The sequence below is a fragment of the Prionailurus viverrinus genome, unplaced genomic scaffold (assembly GCF_022837055.1).
Source record: "Prionailurus viverrinus isolate Anna unplaced genomic scaffold, UM_Priviv_1.0 scaffold_45, whole genome shotgun sequence".
Classification (NCBI taxonomy): domain Eukaryota; kingdom Metazoa; phylum Chordata; class Mammalia; order Carnivora; family Felidae; genus Prionailurus; species Prionailurus viverrinus.
The window spans coordinates 1754541-1773441 of NW_025927610.1; the positions used below are offsets into that span (position 1 = coordinate 1754541).

General features: G+C 50.0%; 1 protein-coding gene across 3 annotated transcripts in view; it reads right to left on the minus strand.

Annotated features, from left to right (window-relative positions):
* Positions 1–18901, minus strand: part of HTT (huntingtin) — a 146400-nt gene that overhangs the window by 70455 nt on the left and 57044 nt on the right. For all 3 annotated transcript variants that reach the window (XM_047847150.1, XM_047847149.1, XM_047847151.1), the window contains 8 exons: positions 17776–17922; positions 15873–15993; positions 14386–14462; positions 12750–12901; positions 11539–11741; positions 9090–9216; positions 7584–7711; positions 4740–4850 (listed from right to left, as the gene is read on the minus strand). In XM_047847150.1, the coding sequence (XP_047703106.1) occupies positions 4740–4850; positions 7584–7711; positions 9090–9216; positions 11539–11741; positions 12750–12901; positions 14386–14462; positions 15873–15993; positions 17776–17922 (1066 nt within the window). The remainder of the gene's footprint in view (positions 1–4739; positions 4851–7583; positions 7712–9089; positions 9217–11538; positions 11742–12749; positions 12902–14385; positions 14463–15872; positions 15994–17775; positions 17923–18901) is intronic.

The following is an 18901-nucleotide window of genomic DNA, read 5'->3' on the forward strand; positions in this document are numbered from 1 at the left end:
CCTGCAGGCGCCACCGCCACTCCCTCGCTCGCTCACTCGCCTGCTCGGGGACGCTCACCAGCTATCTACCGGCCACTCTGCCCCCGGCCCTGTGGTCAGGGAAGGAGTTCAGAGTGTGCAGGAGCCGCGAGCCCCACGGACGTCCAGCTGCACGGAGCACACGGGCACCCTGCGGGATTTACTGCCCAGAGTCCTACAGCGTCTACGGCAACCTGCAGAAACGACCGCCCGCACAAACTACTTTCACCGCATCGAGAATAAGATGCGAGGCACCCCGTGTCCTCTTGGGGCACCGAGAAGGACGAAGACACGAACTCTCAGGACGCCGCCAGAGCAGGCGCTCAGCGTCAGCGGCACGACGCCCGGGCGCCTGTCTGGTCGCCAGCCACTGCTTCCCTCAGCAGGGCTACCGTTGACACAAACCAGACGGAAGAGGCCTCTCGCCTTGCTTGTTCGCCACAATTCTCCGTGCTGAAGAGCAACAGACTTCTGTTGGTTTCAAATACTAGAGGCCCATATATACATTTTCAATATTCTGACTTACTCAAATTAGACTCTAAGCATTCAAGTTTGCATCCTACAGGGTGAGTTTGTTACGTGCTGCTTTTTGGTTTTACCAGCCCATAGCTGGTATCTGGTAAATGTGAACAGAGAGAATTACAACTAGAGCCTTCCAGATCAGGGTCTCTCTGGCAAAGGACCCTGTCTCCCAACAAACACACACGGAGGGCTTGGTGGCACCAGAAACCGCACCAAGCCCTGAACGCTGGTGAGGACAGATGCCGTGGTGACGTCAGCACACGGAGCAACAGGAACACCTCGCGGTGTGGACACCAACATGCGGGGCAATACAGACAGGTTTCCCCTTCTGGCAAAACGAGGCGAGAGGCCCATTTACGCCTTCCACCCAAACAACCAAAAGAAACACCGGACACTGTGTGAAATTACACTGACAAGATGCCAAACAGCAGGCGCTGAAGGACAGTGACCCTGAGAGACGGGGACGAGAGAGGAGAGCCCCACACCGCACTGGCCCACTGCCCTGTGAGAGCTTCCAGGTCGAGGCACAAGGAAGGGGGGGCACAGAGCAGCCCAGGGACTCCGAGTCAGGTGGAGCTATGAGTCTGGGAAGCTGAAGTAGTGGGGACTCGACGGGACAGCTGCCCAGACAGAACTCTGGACCAGTCCCCAGGGCCAGGGGACAATCACCAGAAAGGGTTACGGGGCAGTGCTTGGCACCCACAAAGGGCTAGGGACAGTTACTGTCGCCCCCAGCCCGGGAGAACAATAACTCACGGAGCACCAGGTAGAGCGCTCAGGAAGGCCGTGCCTCCGTGGTGGGAACAATTAGCCCCGGACTGAGCACTGCTCCAGGCCACCTAACAACACAAATGCAACACCCACACGTAAACTGTTCCCACACAATTTAATTCTATCTCAGAATAAAGCTCACGAAGATTTGCAGGAGTACAAAAACGTCTAGCATCCAATAACATTTCACGATGCCTGGCATCTGATCAAGGTTACCAGGCAGGCAAAGAGGCAGGAACACACAATCCACAACGAGGAGTATAATCAACCACAAATGACCCAGAATGGCCAAGATTTTAAAATTAGCAGAGAAGGACGTTAAAAGCCCTTATGACTGTATTCTCTGTGCTCAAAAACTTTAGTAGGAATATAAGAGATTTTTTAAAAAGATCAAAATCAGACTTTAAGAGATAAAAACAACGTTAGTGAAAACATGCACTAGGTGGGATTAAGAGTCAGACTAGACACTGCAGAAGAAGAGATCAGAAAGCTTGAAGATACAGCAGTGAGAGCCACACAAAATGCAATGCAGAGAGAAAACAATATCTTAAAAGGAGCATCTGTGCGTCGCATAAGGGACAACCTCACGCATCCAAATATGCGGGTAATTCAAGTCCCCTTAGGAGAGAAGCCAGGACCAGAAAAAGATATTTGAAGAAATAATGGCCCCAATCTTCCCAAATTTTAAGAAAACTATGAAGCCAGAGGTCTAAATTCAACAAACCCAAGCACAAGAAATGTAAGGAACTGAGGCACATAAAAGCCAAACCACTTAAGACCAGTGCAGTCTCCAGAGAGGCCAGAGAAGACATAACTACAATACGGGCAGCAATACGGAGATGCGTGGAAAAGTGTGCATGGAACAGCGGCCAGAGAAATCACCAACACACAAACAAATCGCACTTCAGAATACATTCCAATTACATAAAAGTTGGGTGTGGAATAAACAAGGTCTAGACGAGAAGAAAGATAAGACTATAATTTGTCAAGAACGTAGAATTATGACTTTTCATCCCCCGCGTTGGGACTCAGAAAAACAAAAGAAACCAGCCCTACTCTCTACTCTCAAATCTCTCTCCGCCTTCACCTGCTGTAACCAGAGAGGCTCACGGCAATGGGAGGAAAACCCGCTCCTACACTGTGCAGGTCACACCCCCCAAGCAGTCCGTGAGGCTCAGGCCCCCGGCGCCAGAGCGCGTGTCCGGCGCGCGTACCCAGCGGCACCGCTGCTGCTTGTGGAGGCGCCTGCCGCCTCAACCGCAGCAGCAGGATGGCGAGTGGCAGCGTGTGTCTGGCGGGGGCGGGGGCCCAGCCTCGCCCGCACAACCGTCGGCCAAGGAGACTTCTGGCAAACAGCCAGTGGCTGAGCACAAAAGAAACCCTGGGGGGTTTCTACTCCCCTCGAAAAGACCAAGAACGAAGACTCAGCAGTTAGGGAGGAGAGGCTCCCAAAGTACAGACCAGGGGGCCTGGGGAAAGCCAAGGCTGGAGCTAAAGCGGGCCTCTCCCACCCAACAGCACAACAGATAAACTCAGAACAATACGGAAGCCGAGGGGCACAAAACCATCTTTATCCATAAGGACCAAGGTGAGAGGGCGAGAAGCCATCCTGTCCCACATACAAGGATCTTCAGAAATGGAAGTTACTACACACACTTTTAAATATATCTTTATATATATATATATATATATATATATATATATATATATATATGTATATGTATATATATACATGCACACACACACACACACACACACACACACACGTAAAACTATATTCCCATTCTCAGGAATACACAGATCACGTAACGTCAACCTTAATTAGATTGTGACTTGTTAATTATTTACCTTCACATATCAGGATAAATGTAACCTTCGATCAATTCACTGACTGCAACTGAAAAACAACTACTGCTGTATGTGTGTGGCAGTCATAATAAAAAGGTATAAAGAAAAAAGGAACCACACTCCCCAAAGGTGAAAATCTACAAAAACAATAAACCACAAAGTCATCTTAATTCCCTTAAATAGGAAAATTTTATTATTTTAAAAATCCCAGTTAGATGGTTTTCATTTCAGCGTATCTAACATTCAAATTTAAAATGCATCATAGGGGCGCCTGGGTGGCGCAGTCGGTTAAGCATCCGACTTCAGCCAGGTCACGATCTCGCGGTCCGTGAGTTCGAGCCCCGCATCAGGCTCTGGGCTGATGGCTCGGAGCCTGGAGCCTGTTTCCGATTCTGTCTCCCTCTCTCTCTGCCCCTCCCCCATTCATGCTCTGTCTCTCTCTGTCCCAAAAAAAAATAAATAAACGTTGAAAAAAAAAAAATTTTTAAAAAAAATAAAATGCATCATATTCCCTATCTTGCTGAAATGCATTATCCACACACAGCCCACAGGCCCTAAGGACCTGATGGTCTGAGAGAAGAAAAGCAACAGATGGCCATGCTGACAGGGCCACACGGGGAGAGCGTACCGCGCCCTGGGCGGGACGGCCCGCTGGTCTCACCGAGAAGGTGGCAGCAGTAAAAAAAACTCTGCCAAGTTTCACTCAGAGGGGACAATAACCGAGCACCAGTAAGAACAGGACACTATCCAGCCATCAAAACAAGCGCACACACTATACACAGACCTGGGAAAGAGCCCAACAGCACCTGGAGACAAGACAATGTACATACTGTGATGACAAAAACTAGGTAACTTCCACACGTCAAGAAAAAGACAAAAACACATGGACTTCCTGAGCGCGCCACAGGTTTAGGACACACGTTTGAAGGGGGAGCCCCCTGTGACCGACTCCGAAACGCGTGAGAACCAGGGCACCCAGGAGCCGGCAGGGGACACACCCGGCAAAGCGACCGCAGTGAAATGTGACCTGCAGGCCCGGGATGTGGACACACGAGATGGGCGCTCACCTCGCACGGCCTTAAAATCTGTCCCTGTGTCTGAGCGCCCCCTTGTAGGACGAGGGGGAGGGGATACCGGACTTGGAGCCAAAGCCCAGGAGTTTCGGCCACAGCTCTGCTGTCCCGCGGCGCCAGAGGAGCCAGCCGCGCAGCCGTCACGTCCGTTTTCGCCCTTCCTGCTTGCAAAGCGCACATAAGAAAGCAAAGGGACTGCCACCACGGTTTAAACCCACTAACACTGGGTGTTGTACGGAAACCAATCTGACAATAAATTGCATATTAAAAAAAAAAAAACAAACACCAATACTCTAGAACGGACTGGGTCGAGGCTAACATACAGAAAACCCCTGAAAACGGGATGGAAGCAGGACACCCCCAGCGTGAGGCTGACACAAGAATCAGAGGCAGGAGCCATGACGCAGCAGCCGGGGGCCGCGGAAGCTTCTCCCCAAGCTGCTCCCGCCTTCCGAACGCACCCAGACCCCCCAGCTACAGCTCGAGGGGAAGAAACGAAACACAAACCTTCCCGATGTCCTGCAGTGTTGCCAATTCTAGGATCTGAGAGAGCACATCCAAGGCAGAACGCAGAAAGCCCCCAAACTTTTCAGCACTGTTCTGAAGGTCCAAGGTAACCTTGGGAAGCGGAGGGAAAGAACACAGGGTTACTGGCACCGTCCTGTTCCGTCACCTGCAACAAAGACACGTGCTGTCCACGCGGTGAGAGTGTCCCGCTGGGCTGCTCTAACACCCGCGATCTGGGGGGTTTCTGCTTGTTCATTTGCTTTCAGTGCTGGGAAAACACCCTGGAAAGGAACCGCATAAAACTGTAACCTTGCAAAGGCATCTTCCAGCTTATAGTGATGCTGCTGAAAGAAACAATTTCTGACCTTCTATTACGAGAAAAAAAGTTCAGTGTCCATTTCAACCAGTATCTGATAAGCACCATGTCAAAGCCTATAAATACACGTTGTGTTCCACGTGTGTTCGTATCCCCCGGGAATCATGATCAAATCCAGAAACCGCCCTTCGGTCTGGTTCTAGCAAAACATTAAATTCATCTTAAGAAGGATTAAATTATAATTCGGAAGGGCCTAGCTGAATTAAATTATGCAGCAACTCCCCTATTTAACAGACTGAGAATGAGTCAGGTCCAAGGATACGATGTGTAAGAAGGGCGAAGGGGAGGGATCAACTATAAAAATAAAAACTGGCAAAAAACCTTGCAAAGTGCTACAACAGAGAATGGAGTCTGCTCCGTGAAATCAAACCCAGCCAGCTGTGATGACAGAGGAAGCACTTCCTGGGTCGAGGGGCAGGACAGCAGGGGAGACACACACAGAAGGTGAAAACCTTGATGCTCTTGTGTCACCGTGAGGTGGTTTCCAGCAGGCAGAGGAAGGGCGAGTGGGGACACAGGGACAGGTGACTTCATGGGGCCACATCCCACAGGGACAGGAGGGTAGGGGCTCACCTCCAGCAGGCCCGACAGAACGAGGGGGCGAGGGGCATGCGCATGGGAAGGCCTATCTTGACAAAGAACAGAGGTCGCAGGGGAGAAGCAGGGCCACGGGGCTCTGAGGGGGGCGGACAACGAGGGCCAGGGTGGGAGTACAGCCAGAACAGAGGGAATAAAGAAGTAATGAAGGAGGTGGAGGGGCAGTGTGACGGATGTCACATGTGCCAGGCACTCCAAACACACCGATCCAGGCGGGCATCCGGGACCCCGGGGGCCACGATGCACGGGGTACAGCGTGGAGCCCAGGATGTCCCGGAGGGGAAATGATAAAGAGGGAGCCGACACTGGGATCATCAAGAGGGCCCCAGGACTCAGGACAGGAGTCGAGAACAGGCAGAAAAGAAACACCTCTGTGCGGTATTTCCCACGCGCCCTCTGCTATGTGGGTGGTTGACATGAGAAACACTGGCTAAAAAAGAGCCTCTGAATCTTCTGTAAAACGTGGTCAAATACTCTGATCTTTGAAAGGTATTGATATCCTCCAGAAAAAAAGCCAGGTAAAGTTCATAAATCATTTTCAAACAAACAAACAGACAGACAAACAAAAACCCTGAAAAATACCTATAGCAATAACAAAAGATAATGACCATCTGGGGACACACTTATCAAGAAATGTGCAACATCTGTGTGAAGTAATCTTCAAAAATTCTTTTTCAAATTCTTTAAATTTCAGGTACATCTGAGGCATATACAAGAAGTTTTCAATAAACAAAAAAGCATCCCACACTCTGGACAGGTGGACTTAACATCTACAATACCAGTTCTCCCCAAATTAATCTATAAATTAACATGATCCCAATGGAAATACTCTCAGGATTCTCTAGAACTAGATTAGTTTATTCTAGTGTTCACATGCAAAAGTGAGTAAGAAAAGAACATCCAGAAAAAATTCTGAAGGAGAACGGAGGGGACTGACCACCTCAAAAAATATACCGAGCAGCTACACAATCAGCACGCGTGCTTCTAAAAGATGAACAGATAGACGGATGTAACAAAACAGTAGAAATACAGAACTATGAGAATTTAGTATCTGATAAAGGTCGTATTTCAGATAAGTTAGTGCATGAAAACTGGATTATTTGGGAGACAGTGCCAGGGAAACTGGGCAGGCAGCTAACCAACGAAAAGCCCTATGAGAAATCGTGGTAGATTTTTCCTTAACCATCTCAGTGTGAGAAGGCCCGAGGTACGAAACATACCCGTGCAGAAGAGTTAACAGAACAGACAGAAACCGGTCTGTAAGGTGGGCCCTTGGTGGTGTCCACGCACTTGACCAATCGAAGGTCCCCCACGCTGATAGAAAACCTTCCCTGATAGGGCTGGTTCCCTGAGCCTGGACTCTGGGAAGGAATCCCACGTTTTACGTCGCACACCTGCCTCTGCGAGGCTGAGGTTTCAGTTCGTGCCAGGCAGAGGAAGCCTCCGCTGCTCGGGGGACAAAGCTGCTCTGTGGCCCTCAAAGGACAGAGAGAACACGGGAAGCCTGTGCACGGATCCCTGCAGACTCCACGCTGTGGTAGAAGTCCCAGCTGTGAGAACGACTACACGCCAGTCCCAGAGTCTTGCCAGAAAATCTCTGAAGGTGGGGGGTGGCCTTGGGAGGCCCAGACACAGCCCCGGTAACCCACAGAGAGACTGCGACTCCAGCAGAAACCTTACGTTTTGATATGATGAAAGCTACCATAAACAAAGCTGAAGACAAAACTTGAAAAAAACGTCACAGCGCACACCCCACGCTGTCTCGTATGTACGTGTATGTACACACACAAGCTGCGAATCTTAACAAACACATCCATGATCTATTAGAAATCTGAGCACGTGCATATTCTTACAAAAGGAGCGGTCAGTACCTTATAGTTAGCGTGAGTAGCTTTCAGGACATCGTGCAATTTGAGGTATGAAGGAAGGTGGTAGAAACTCCCCAGTGATGAGGACTTATTTGCTGTAACAGGCCCTGAGGCGTCGGATTGTCGAGAGGCTGTACCACACAAAATAAACTTTTAGATCAAAAGTAAACACTTGCCACGTTTAAAAGAAGTTACTAGCAATAATGGCTTTTAAAGGTATTCTAGTAGAATAAAATTCAAATTCTTCCTCTTTTTGATTAACTAGAAGTAACAAAAAATTGACTGCTAGACATAAGTAGAATCCAGGCAGTCCCCAGAAAATAAAACAAGACGAAAAGGAAAACAGCGGTGTAAGGCTACTGTCTGTTGTTACGGTCTCGCTGCCAGTTTGCAAATCAGAGGAACGACTAGTTCAATGACCTCCGGCCAATCACACAACTGCCAGGAGCCTGAGGCTCCCTGAGGCTCCCCAGCGCACAACGGCGCTGAGCCCTGGCCGGTGCAGGTCACGCGCCCTGTAAGCAACCAACGTGCTTAAACGCTGTAAAGAGCGTACATATTATCATGAAATGGACATGAAACATTAAAATGCCAAGCACTATATGGAAACTATACTACTCAAGTTTTAAAGATCTTCAACTTGGAGCCCTTAGTTGATTTAATCCACCAGAAAGAGTATCAGTGACATACTGTAACTTTACATTTGTAAAGTTCTGAAGCTTTTAAAGCTGGCAAATCCTCCTGTGTCCTATAGTCAATCCCTAGAAAAGAGCAGCTTTTAAAAAGCCTTCCCGTAAACACTCTGTAAGCAAAACGACTAGGAGACCACAACTGTGCAGGCGCCGTGAGGCAGCGTGCTGACAGGTTTGACGGGAGCGGGACAGGACGGGTCGCCCTGGCTCCCCAGCCCACAGCGGCTGCCTGGTCGGTGGAAACCGCAAGGTTCCCCCGAAACCGTGGCCCCTTCTGTCCTGAGACCGTCCCAGGTCTAGAAGCTGCTCCACGATCTGAGCTTCTGGGTCCCGTTCACTCACATGACTGAACCCCATCGCAGTGCGCCCAAATGTAAACCTGCCACTTCCAACTAGAGAGGGCCTCACATGTCAGAACCAAGTATTTCATCGGCTAGCTCTGCTCCCAGCCGTCTACACCGCCTCCCCGACTCAAACTCGGGTCTCTTCTACTCTCTTCTGCAGGGAGAAGTGGGACGGGGAGGACAGCAGGCAGGGCTCCTTGCGAGGGGCCCGAGGCCCGCAGACCTCTGTGGCCACATACTGGCAAGTGACACTAAGAGGCACTCAAGACCAGAACACGGTCTGGACACAGTTAGGGATATTTATAATATTTAGTATCCGAACCCCCACTGAGGAAACTCTTTCCCCGGCTCCACTGCCATGTGTTTTACTTCCAGAAAATACCAAGTTATCACATTAACTTCGGCACGAACATAAGCATAGTCCTGGCTTTGGATGACACACACCATGTCCCCTGCCCGTTAACACTTCATACCTGGACTGGCTTCGCTGCCTTTCTTGGGGCTCAAGGGCGCAGAGGCCTGCTCTCCCGGCTCTTTCTCCTTTCCCTTCCGGCGGATCGGACTTAGAGAAGGAGGGTTTGTTAGGGACGGCAAGGCTGCCTGCAACAAAAACCAGAGTCTGTGAAGGAAGTAGAACCAGCACGCAAACTGAAACTCGCAGATGTGGTCTCCCATTCCCAGAGCAGAGCAAGCAACCCAGGCAATCTGGTTTTTCTCGGAATCCTCATTTACGGAGCTCACACGCGGTAAGTGTACCAGCTACACTGACCCACACAACCATCACACGTGGCAGGGATTGACCCAGAACTTCTTCACAGGTGGACCGTGAAGGGGGTCAGGCGGGGCCCACCCATCACCTCCAGTGGCAACCAGGGCACTCTGTGGGAGCCAGGACAGGAAAAAGGGTACGGAGCAACGTTCTGAACCCATTTTCAAATGATGAAACGAGCTCAGAGGTGAAGGAACGTATTCAACGTCAAGGCTAATGAGCAGCAGAGCTAGGGGTCCACTGGACAGAGACAGAACTGCAGGAGGCACATAGTGGGCACTGGGCCTCAGCTCTGCTTCTCTCCCCACAGCGTCAGGGAAGCGGACGGAGTGTGGCAAAAGCTGCCATCAGGAGCGACAAGACACGGACCACACAGTCCCTTCCCATGACGTGTCCGCCGCGGGCAGGTCCACAGAAACAGCAAGTAGGTGGTGGCTGCCTGGAGCTGGGGGGCACGAGAGGTTGGGGGTGAGAGCTAAAGGTATGTGTCGTGTTCCTTTCTGGACTCTACGCTGGTGGTGGTGATGGCCCAGTGGCTCTGGGCGTACTAAAACAACCCAAATCCTACACTGTAAGCAAAAGGATCGTATGGCATACGAATTATGCTGGAGTTGCAGGGTGTATTCATTAACATGTGGTCTCAACAAGAAGAAAAAGAAGAAAAGAGGCTGTAGCAGTACTCCATCAGGTCACCAGTTTGCACCAGAATAGTGGCAGTGAACACACAGAGAAGTGTGTATGTGCGTGTGCACCTATACGGGTATGTGTGCATTTGTGTGCGTGTGTGTACATGTATGTGCATGTGTGCACGTGTATACGGGTCTTTGTAAGATATTCAGTAGGGAAAACACAGGACTTGATGAAACAAGGAGCTATGATGACCACCACGTTTGCAGCTGACAAAGCACAAAGTGAGGGGAGCACGGGCAGGGGCGAGGCTCAGCAGCTCAGATCCAGAGCACACCTGAAGTCTGCGAGCCATCCAAGGAGATGCATGGCGCGTCCCAGGACTGACACCCCAAAGACACACCTGGGGTCTCTGACGTTTAAATACCAACGGTAAGAGCAGGACTGACCACCTTGAGCTGCCCCGTCCCGTAAAGGAGCCATTATCTACACGTGGCCATTTAATGACAAACAAAATTAGAAGTTCAGTTCCTCAGTTGCGCTAGCCACTTTTCAATTGATCAGTCAGTGTGGTTGGTGGCCACTGTCCTGGCTGGCCTAGACATCAATGTTCCCACCATTACAGAGAGTTGTACTGGACAGAACTGGCCCAGGAAATATCAAGAGAGGCCAACCTAGGACAGAGCCTGGAGATCATCAGTGGTGGGCAGAGAGGTGAAACCAGGAGAAGGCCCGGCGAGCAGACTGGTTGGAGAAAAACAAGAGAAAAACCCGGAGACCAGCAGGAATGACTGTTTCAGGACCTGCGTGGCGGTACCGAGCGATACACAGGAGAAGACAGGACCCGAGAGGTGCCCACGAGACCCAAGGACCAATCTTGGCAGGGAGAGTTGCTGTGGAGAGTGGTGGCCGAAAGCCGACCCCTGGAGGTTGGGGAATCGATGGCTGCAGCCACAGGAGGCCCTAAGGTGTTAAGCGGGGAGACGGCACTCTTCAGAAAGGTTTGTACTGATAAGGAGACCAAACGGCAGTCGAAGCAGAATGTGAAGTTAGAGGAGTTTTTTCAAGATGGAAGTAACCTGAGATAGAGGACACAGGAGTGTGCGAATAATCGGATATAATTATAAGTGAGCTCATCTACCTTATTCACTGTGCAAACAATTTACCACTTGGGAAGCTGATTTGATAGAGCTACACTTCACAGAAGAGCGATCTGCCAACATTCCAGGAGACAGCAGATGAGTTAGTTACCTAATAAGCCAGCAACTTCCTTATGAGCTTTCTTGGCTAATGCTGAAAGCCAAGAATAAAGATAGCTTTCCCCTCAGAGACGACAGTAACCGATGACGGTACCAAAAGAGCTATAAATTGGTTGACATATTATGGCGTTAAATCCAATGTCACCATATGAGCGGTTTTGTTCATTTAAAGTGAAAAAGACTAAGGAAGGGACAGATGAGTCACGAAGGCATGTCTGACACCCACGACGTCACTCTGTGCTAAACGGCGGCCGAGTCCAAGGTTACCTTTATTGCCGGTCCAGGAGCCACATCGTCCAGCACGTGTGCGCAGATATTAATCACCTTCAGCAGGTGGGAGAAGAGCTGCTCCACCATGGGCACCAGGGTCCGGTCACCCAGAGCCGGCCAGACCTCTTCCTGCTTGGCGGCTGCTGGGTTGGCCTCTTCCTCAGAGGTCCACGAACTTCTCAGAGATCTGGGGGCACTGGCTGTGATGCGGCACAATGTGGGGGAAAGGAATGAGTAGGCAAGTCATTTAGACCCATCCACTCTGAGTCTGCCGGACATCTCCAGCCGGTGGACCTTCCTAACATCACCACAGTACGTACGCCCAGTCAGGACGTGCCAATCACCCCAGGCGCCCCGGATCTTTTCAACCCCAATCGAACCGGGGGCCGAGGCCTGCTGATCCTGCCCCCTGCATCCTCTTCCAGTCAGCCCACCACCATTTATCCCGTTCAGACTCTCTCACCTCGACTACGACATGAGCCTCCTAAGAGGGTTTCCCTACCTTCTCCTCCAAGCCACACTGAAGCCGCTGAGGGACCGGACCGTGCAAATGCACCAGCCCCACTGCCAGCCCCTCCATGAGATTCTGCCATGACGTGGCACAGCAAAAAGGACGTCATACTGAAGGAGCACTTAGCGAGGCAGCCCACCTGTCAAGTTCAGTGGCCTTCCTTCCTCGCATCCTCCCTGTCAGTCCTCATCTCACCTAACATCCCCAACTACTTGCAGTCCTCACATGTCACAAATTTTTTTGTGTCTCTATGCCTTCAAATAGGCTACGCCCTCCGCCTGGTGTTTAAAGAGAGCGATGATGGCCACTCTGGGCAGCCACTGTACTTAGTTTACATGCGTCACCCGCTGAATCCACATGTGACTTGTGAACGGAGCCCACACACCGCCCTTTCTTACAGCTGTGGTGCCTGGGACTGTGCCTGGCACATGGTGCCCACTAAAATGAAATTAGGAACAGGTTTACCTGTGGCTGAGGGGCTGGGCAGGAAAAGGGCTCCTTTAAAACAGTCGGCCCAGAATAGATGCCTATAGCTCACATCCATGCATGCTGCTGACGTCGGGAACTCTGACAAAGGGCTGGAACCATCCTGGCGATGGCCTCACAATATTCTCCTTCGCGTGCGCACCACCCCATCCCTCAAAAAGAAACCTACAGCTCTGGACCTGAAGCCCCTGCTCCACCTCCGCGCCACTACCTGCGAGCAGGTTTCCGGCCAGCACCAGTGCATCCTGGTGCGCTGCGAGGTCCAGCGGGAACCAAGCTGACGAGAGCAAGGTGAGGATGACCGTGGCCATGCCAACAGTACAGCTCTTCCTGGACTCACCGGACACGCTCAGTGGGGGTGCCCTGGAAGCCAACACGGGCAGGTCAGATGACAAAAGCTGTAAAGCAGTCTTGCCTTCTCCCATGAACCACGAAGGCCTATCACCGTACGTTTTGTACCAGCTCACAGAGCGATTTTACTATTGTTAACTAACATCCTTCCTGCACATACACCTCAGCTCCACAAAACTCAGAGAAATGAAACCAGGTAGCACATCTGATTATAACTATTGAAACTGCTTACTTTTATAACTTTTTAACTTTCTTCGAATTTTGACTTAGCATATTTTACTCCAATGCCAAAGTAGCCTAGAGTCAGGTCAGGCACTGGATCTATGACCAGAAACCGCAGCTGCTCAGTAACTCCCTGTGGACAGAGGGAAGCAATCATTCTAGACCGGAGGACGCAATCCATCCACTCCAAGCAAATGTTAGCTGGTCATAGGCTGACACAGACACAAATCTGCAGATTTACTTTAAGCAGGGATGGTGAGGGGCGCCTGGGTGGCTCAGTCAGTTGAGCATCCAACTTCGGCTCAGGTCATGACCTCACGGTTCGTGGGTTTCAGCCCCGCATTAGGCTCTGTGCTGACAGCTCAGAGGCTAGATAGAGCCTGTTTCAGATTCTGTGTCTTTCTCTCTGTCCCTCCTCCGCTCACACACTCACTCTCTCAAAATAAATAAATAGACACTAAAAAAAGATTTTTTTTTTTTTAAAGTGATGGTGAGCCCTGGGGCATCTGGGTGGCTCAGTCGGTTAAGCGTCCGATGACAGCTCAGGTCATGATCTCAGAGTTCTTGAGTTCGAGCCCCGTGTCGGGCTCTGTGCTGACAGCTCAGAGCCTGGAGCCTGTTTCAGATTGTGTCTCCCTCTCTCTCTCTGCTCCTCCCCTGTTCACACTTTGTCTCTCTCTCAAAAATAAACATTGAAAAAAAAAAACTGATGGTGAGTCCCAAAATTTTTCTCAGTCATTGGTACACACAGTAAAAGCTTATTTCTTAGTGTCACAGGAGACTTGAAATTATTTCACAGATGCTATTAGGGCCATCTCCTGGAAGAAAATCATTTTTAAATGAAAAGTGCTAATATAAGTACAAGTTCCTAAATTACACACTGTAGCTCATCATGATTTTGAATGATAGGTCATATTATTTGGTTTCAAACAAAAAACGTTTCCAAATTTCTAATACCCGGCGAAGACTTTTGGAGAGAAGCCAATTAGAGACGTCTTGCCAACATATGTGAATTCCCTACAATGAATCTACAAGTCACACCCTGAAATCCCCCAAAGCACTGACAAGTAGGCGACTGACACCCACGGGAGTCACAGCGAATTCAGATCTTTAGGAGCTCTGTCACTAGCTAAAAGGGCAGAGCCCAGCACTCTGCTGGGTATTTTTCCAAAAGGTCAAACTGATACAAGATTTAAGAAAGAAACAAGGAGATCCCAGTAACGATGTGTGGATCACATAAGCGAAGACAGCCACATGCTGAGAACAATACATACCCACAGTGCCAGCCTAAACTCCAAACGCAGACTGGAAAGGCAGTGGAAAGAAGACACAAAGCCTCGCAGCATCCGAACTGAAGAAGGAAAAGACAGGAAAATCACAGCCACGCACCAAAAAGTGTTTATCACACTGACCCTCCTTTCACCCTTTATAGAAAGTACAAACAATGAAAACAGAATTGAGGTCTGTGTCTCACGATATGTGTCCTACCAGGGGACTGATCCGTCCTTCAAGGGCAGAACTGGACAAGTGAGACACGGGCGCTAAGGAGGGACCGTTCTATGCCGTGACGGGAGGCCAGCAGCCGGCACAGCCCTTTTGCTCACAGTGGCAGTGGCCCCACGCCCTCCCCATGCCCTGGTCTGCTCCGTGCTGGAGGGAGCTCACTGATGTCCACCTCCTGACCAGGCCGCGAGAGGCACAGGACAGGGACCCTCTCTGTGTTTACATCCCAAGCCTAGAAGAGTGCCCGACACATGGAAGCCACAATAAATACAAATAAACGAAGCTTATGATAACTTTAAACAAATCCAGGGAAGACCAAAGTACAAAGAGGCCAAACAATATCAAGGCTTAAAAGGCACTATATACTTATCAAGACAACCCAATCATAATTGTTGGGATTTTTCTACAATATGCGAGTATTTCTTCTGCCACATAAAATAAATGACGGGGGAAACAGCAAATTAATGCAACTTTGTATAATATCCTCTATTCCTAATTATGAAGGTCACCCTTGTTCATTTTAGGAAATTTATAAGTATCTGATAAAATATGAAACAAAAATCGTAGTCCTAAAATCCATTTTGGCCATTTTCTGCCAGTCGTTTTCCTGAGTATGAGAAACGGACACGTGTGAATACGACCTTTCCCAACAGAGATCGGACTGTACATAATCACACGTGGCCTTTGGTCTCTCTATTGTAACCCAGATTCCGTCTCTCTACAGAATGAAAAACTCTCCCAAGCACCGCGATGACAGGTGTGTGAACCTTCTGCTGCACATACAGATCTCCGTCATCACTGGAATGGGGTCACCCCTGCACTCTTGGATGCAACGGCTCTTTTCCACGTCAGTGTCGCAAACGACGACACGCGTAATTACACCACACAGAAACCTTTGCTGGTGTGTCTGCTTCTTCCCCGTAGCGCCCATCACACACTCACCGAGTCCGTTACATCAGAGGCAGTTTGAACTTCTGACACGTTACCAACCCGGATTATGGGAGTGTTTATTCTCATTCTCATGTCTTCCTACACTGAATTTTTTGACAATGAGCACGTGTTACTTTCATCATCAGAAACAAAATGGCTGTTTGCACGCCCAATCCAATAAGCCCAGACTCTGCTCCCTGGGACACAAGTCCTAGGGAATAAGCCCCACACAGAAGACCTCGAACGCAAGCACCTCCCGTCACCATTAAAAACCAACCGCACAAACCACCCACAATCAATTTCGAGAACACCAACCCAGGGGACTTACCGTAAGTGCTCGCGTGGTCGACGTGACCAGCTCGTGGGAAACTGCCGCAATGACTCTCGAGAGGTTATTTTCCACAGTGACGTCTGTCATGCTCGGCAGTAGGTTATAGCCTCTGTATATTCTAATAAGAAAAACACGGAAACACGGAGACTTCAAATCTACCACTAAAGCTTATGGTAGTTTCAAAATTCAAATGGCATTTCAAAGTTTAAGATTAAAGCCTCTAGGAAGTTACAGCAGTCCTGACTCTGAGGTGAACGAGAGGCTAGACACACACCCGGTCACTGCGATCCCTACCCTCCTGCGGCCACCCCATTGCAGCGCTCCCCCCCACCACAGCCTCGCCTGAAATCTCCCCACCTGCCAAAAGCACCCATTTTTCAAACTCCGAAGTTGGAAGAAATCCTTCTGGAAGCTACCCTGATTCCAGGAAAGAAGAAAGCATTCTCCCCAGTGCAGGAGCACCGCGGACTCTCCGTCACCCCTCTCCTGGCACATGGACTTCAACCCTTCGTGAAGCTACGTGCAGGCCGTCCGCCCCCTGCCCTACCAGCGGGGCCCCCGCAGGACTAGTGCTGGGTTCGCTTCTGAATCCCTCGGGGTCCTCAGGTCCCAGAAATGAATCTCAGGAGAATAGTTCTTTTCTCTTCTCCCATAAATTCCCCAACGGCAGGCGGCAAAGTCACCACGGCCACCACAGCCACCTCGCCGAGGCCGGAGGCGGGAGGGGGAGATTCGGGGCCGCGGCCAGTAACCGGTGGCCAGGCAATGTGCCACTCCTCCCTGCTGGCACTGAAATCGTCACTTTCTGAAATGACCCTCTGAAATGGCAGGTTACCCAAGGCTTGTTCAGCCCCTGACGACCAGATACTCATATGTGGCGTTTGTTTCTTCTGTTAAAGGAATATTTACCCTGAATAAATAGTCTCTCTTTTCAGAGAGAAGAAAATGCCACTTCTTAGGGTAAAAAAAAAAAAAAAAAAAAAAAAAAAAAAAAAAAAAAAAAAAAGCGGGTGGGGGGGCAGAGGGGCGAGGGATTTCTCTGAGAAAATTATTTTCATGTGTTTTTCTAAAGCAATCTTTACATGAGGAGAGAAAATATCTAGTTAGGAACAGCTTCAAAATCCGACAAGCCGAGTTCCAAATTCAGAGCAAAAGCATCCAACGAACTTCTCCGCTTCGACGCCGCTTAGTCCAAGCTTTTTAGAAACTGCCGCTAACAGGAGAGTCACAAACAAAGCTCATGTTTCAAATAACATTTAAAACCGAGCGTTAAGACGGCATGACGTCTCTCCTAGCATCGCTTCTGCAGGCGTCTGTGCAGACTCAGCCTCTAAGGAACCCTCACTCCCTGGGAGCGGTTCGGCTCTGGCGACTTCCTCTGTCCCCGCCGCTGACCCGAGACCAGCTGGGGGGCCGTGGGCACCACCCGTGGGGCGTGCCGGAGCTTGCACGATAAACGTGACGGTGATCGCCGCAGACCGCCCGACTGCCGCTGCCACTCTGTAGCCGCCAGGTCGCCTCAAAACGAGGGGCCTGACAACCGAGCTGGACTCCGCACTAGCAGCGCCAAGTTATCTGAGGAAACTTAACGGACAAGTGTTTAGCTAAGACCCAGCCCAGGAGTCACACACGAAAATACACTTCTTGGTACGTGGCTGGTAACGAATGGATCACAAGATGTCTGATGTCGCCACCGCGACGGCGGCAGAGTGTATCAAGTGAAGAGGCGGGACGGCACATCCCGAACAGAGAACTATCCCACCGAAGGAGAACACCTACTGGAACACTCTCACCTAAAGCTTCTTCTCTAGAACACACGTTAGGGACTAAAGCCCAAAAGAGAGGCATCGGGAAAGGGCACCTCCTCCCGACGACCTCAGGACGCACCCGGCTCATGTACCTGGTTATGGTGCTGACGGAGAAGTGAGATGGGGGCTGAGTCTCGTGCATGAGAAGTTTCAGGTAAACGCTGCTTTGGTCTCTCGCCACAGCCACCACTGGGTCGGCCTGTCCTTGGTCACATTTATAAAACAGCTTCGGGACAAGCCTAACATAAAAGTAAGGTTTATTTACTTAAAAAAAGTATCTGAAACTCACCTGGGGTTCATCACCCTTCTCCATCAAGGTGGTTAAGCCTGAAACATGGTCTACCCACAGACCACCACCTCCCTTTTTCAGGCTGGCATTCCAGCACGCCAGAACAGGGGGTTCCAATCACAGGACCGATCACCCCCACACAAATCACACCAAGTCTGAAATAACTAGGTGCTGTACTTCCTTCTTGTCTGTACCTTTCTCTACATACAATAAAATGCTCTGATTTAAAGTTCTCTTTCGGGGGCGCCTGGGTGGCTCAATGGGTTAACCATCTGACTCTTGATTTCAGCTCAGGTCATGATCTCAGAGTCGTGGGATCGAGCTCCATGCTGGGCATGGAGACCGCTTATAAGTTTCTCTCTCCCCTTCTGCCCTTCTCCCACTCCCACGCACATGCACAGGCCTGCGTGTGCTTTTTCTCAAAAAAATAAATAAATAAAAAATAAAGTTCTCTTTCTAATCATCTTGAGCACCATGAACAAGTACATGAAGCCACCATCCACAGAAAGTACTGAGCGCAGAGCAGATCTGAATGCCAGGGGCTGGCCCCTACTTGCTTGGCAATTCTGCCTGCAACACTGTCCCACACGTTCCCAGACGGCAAAGCTCCGGCTGAGGTCCCTCACAAATCTAAACTCAACTCGGAAGCAGAATACAGAACCATTTCGTAGAAGAACAGAAGGGCTCACTTCTGCAATTGACACTCCGTGTGCATTTTACACGAACGTACTCACACACTCATGGACGTGGCTCATAACTTACAGAAACAACTATTTTATCACATTGGTTTGCAAACCCCAGTATCTTTAATTAAGGTCACTGTCCCCCATGGAGACGTACTGATAAATACAACCTTCTTCTAAGGTAAAATAAGTGGCTATCATTTACAGGAAGTGGCAAAGGTCCTCAATCACCGATCAGGTAAGTCA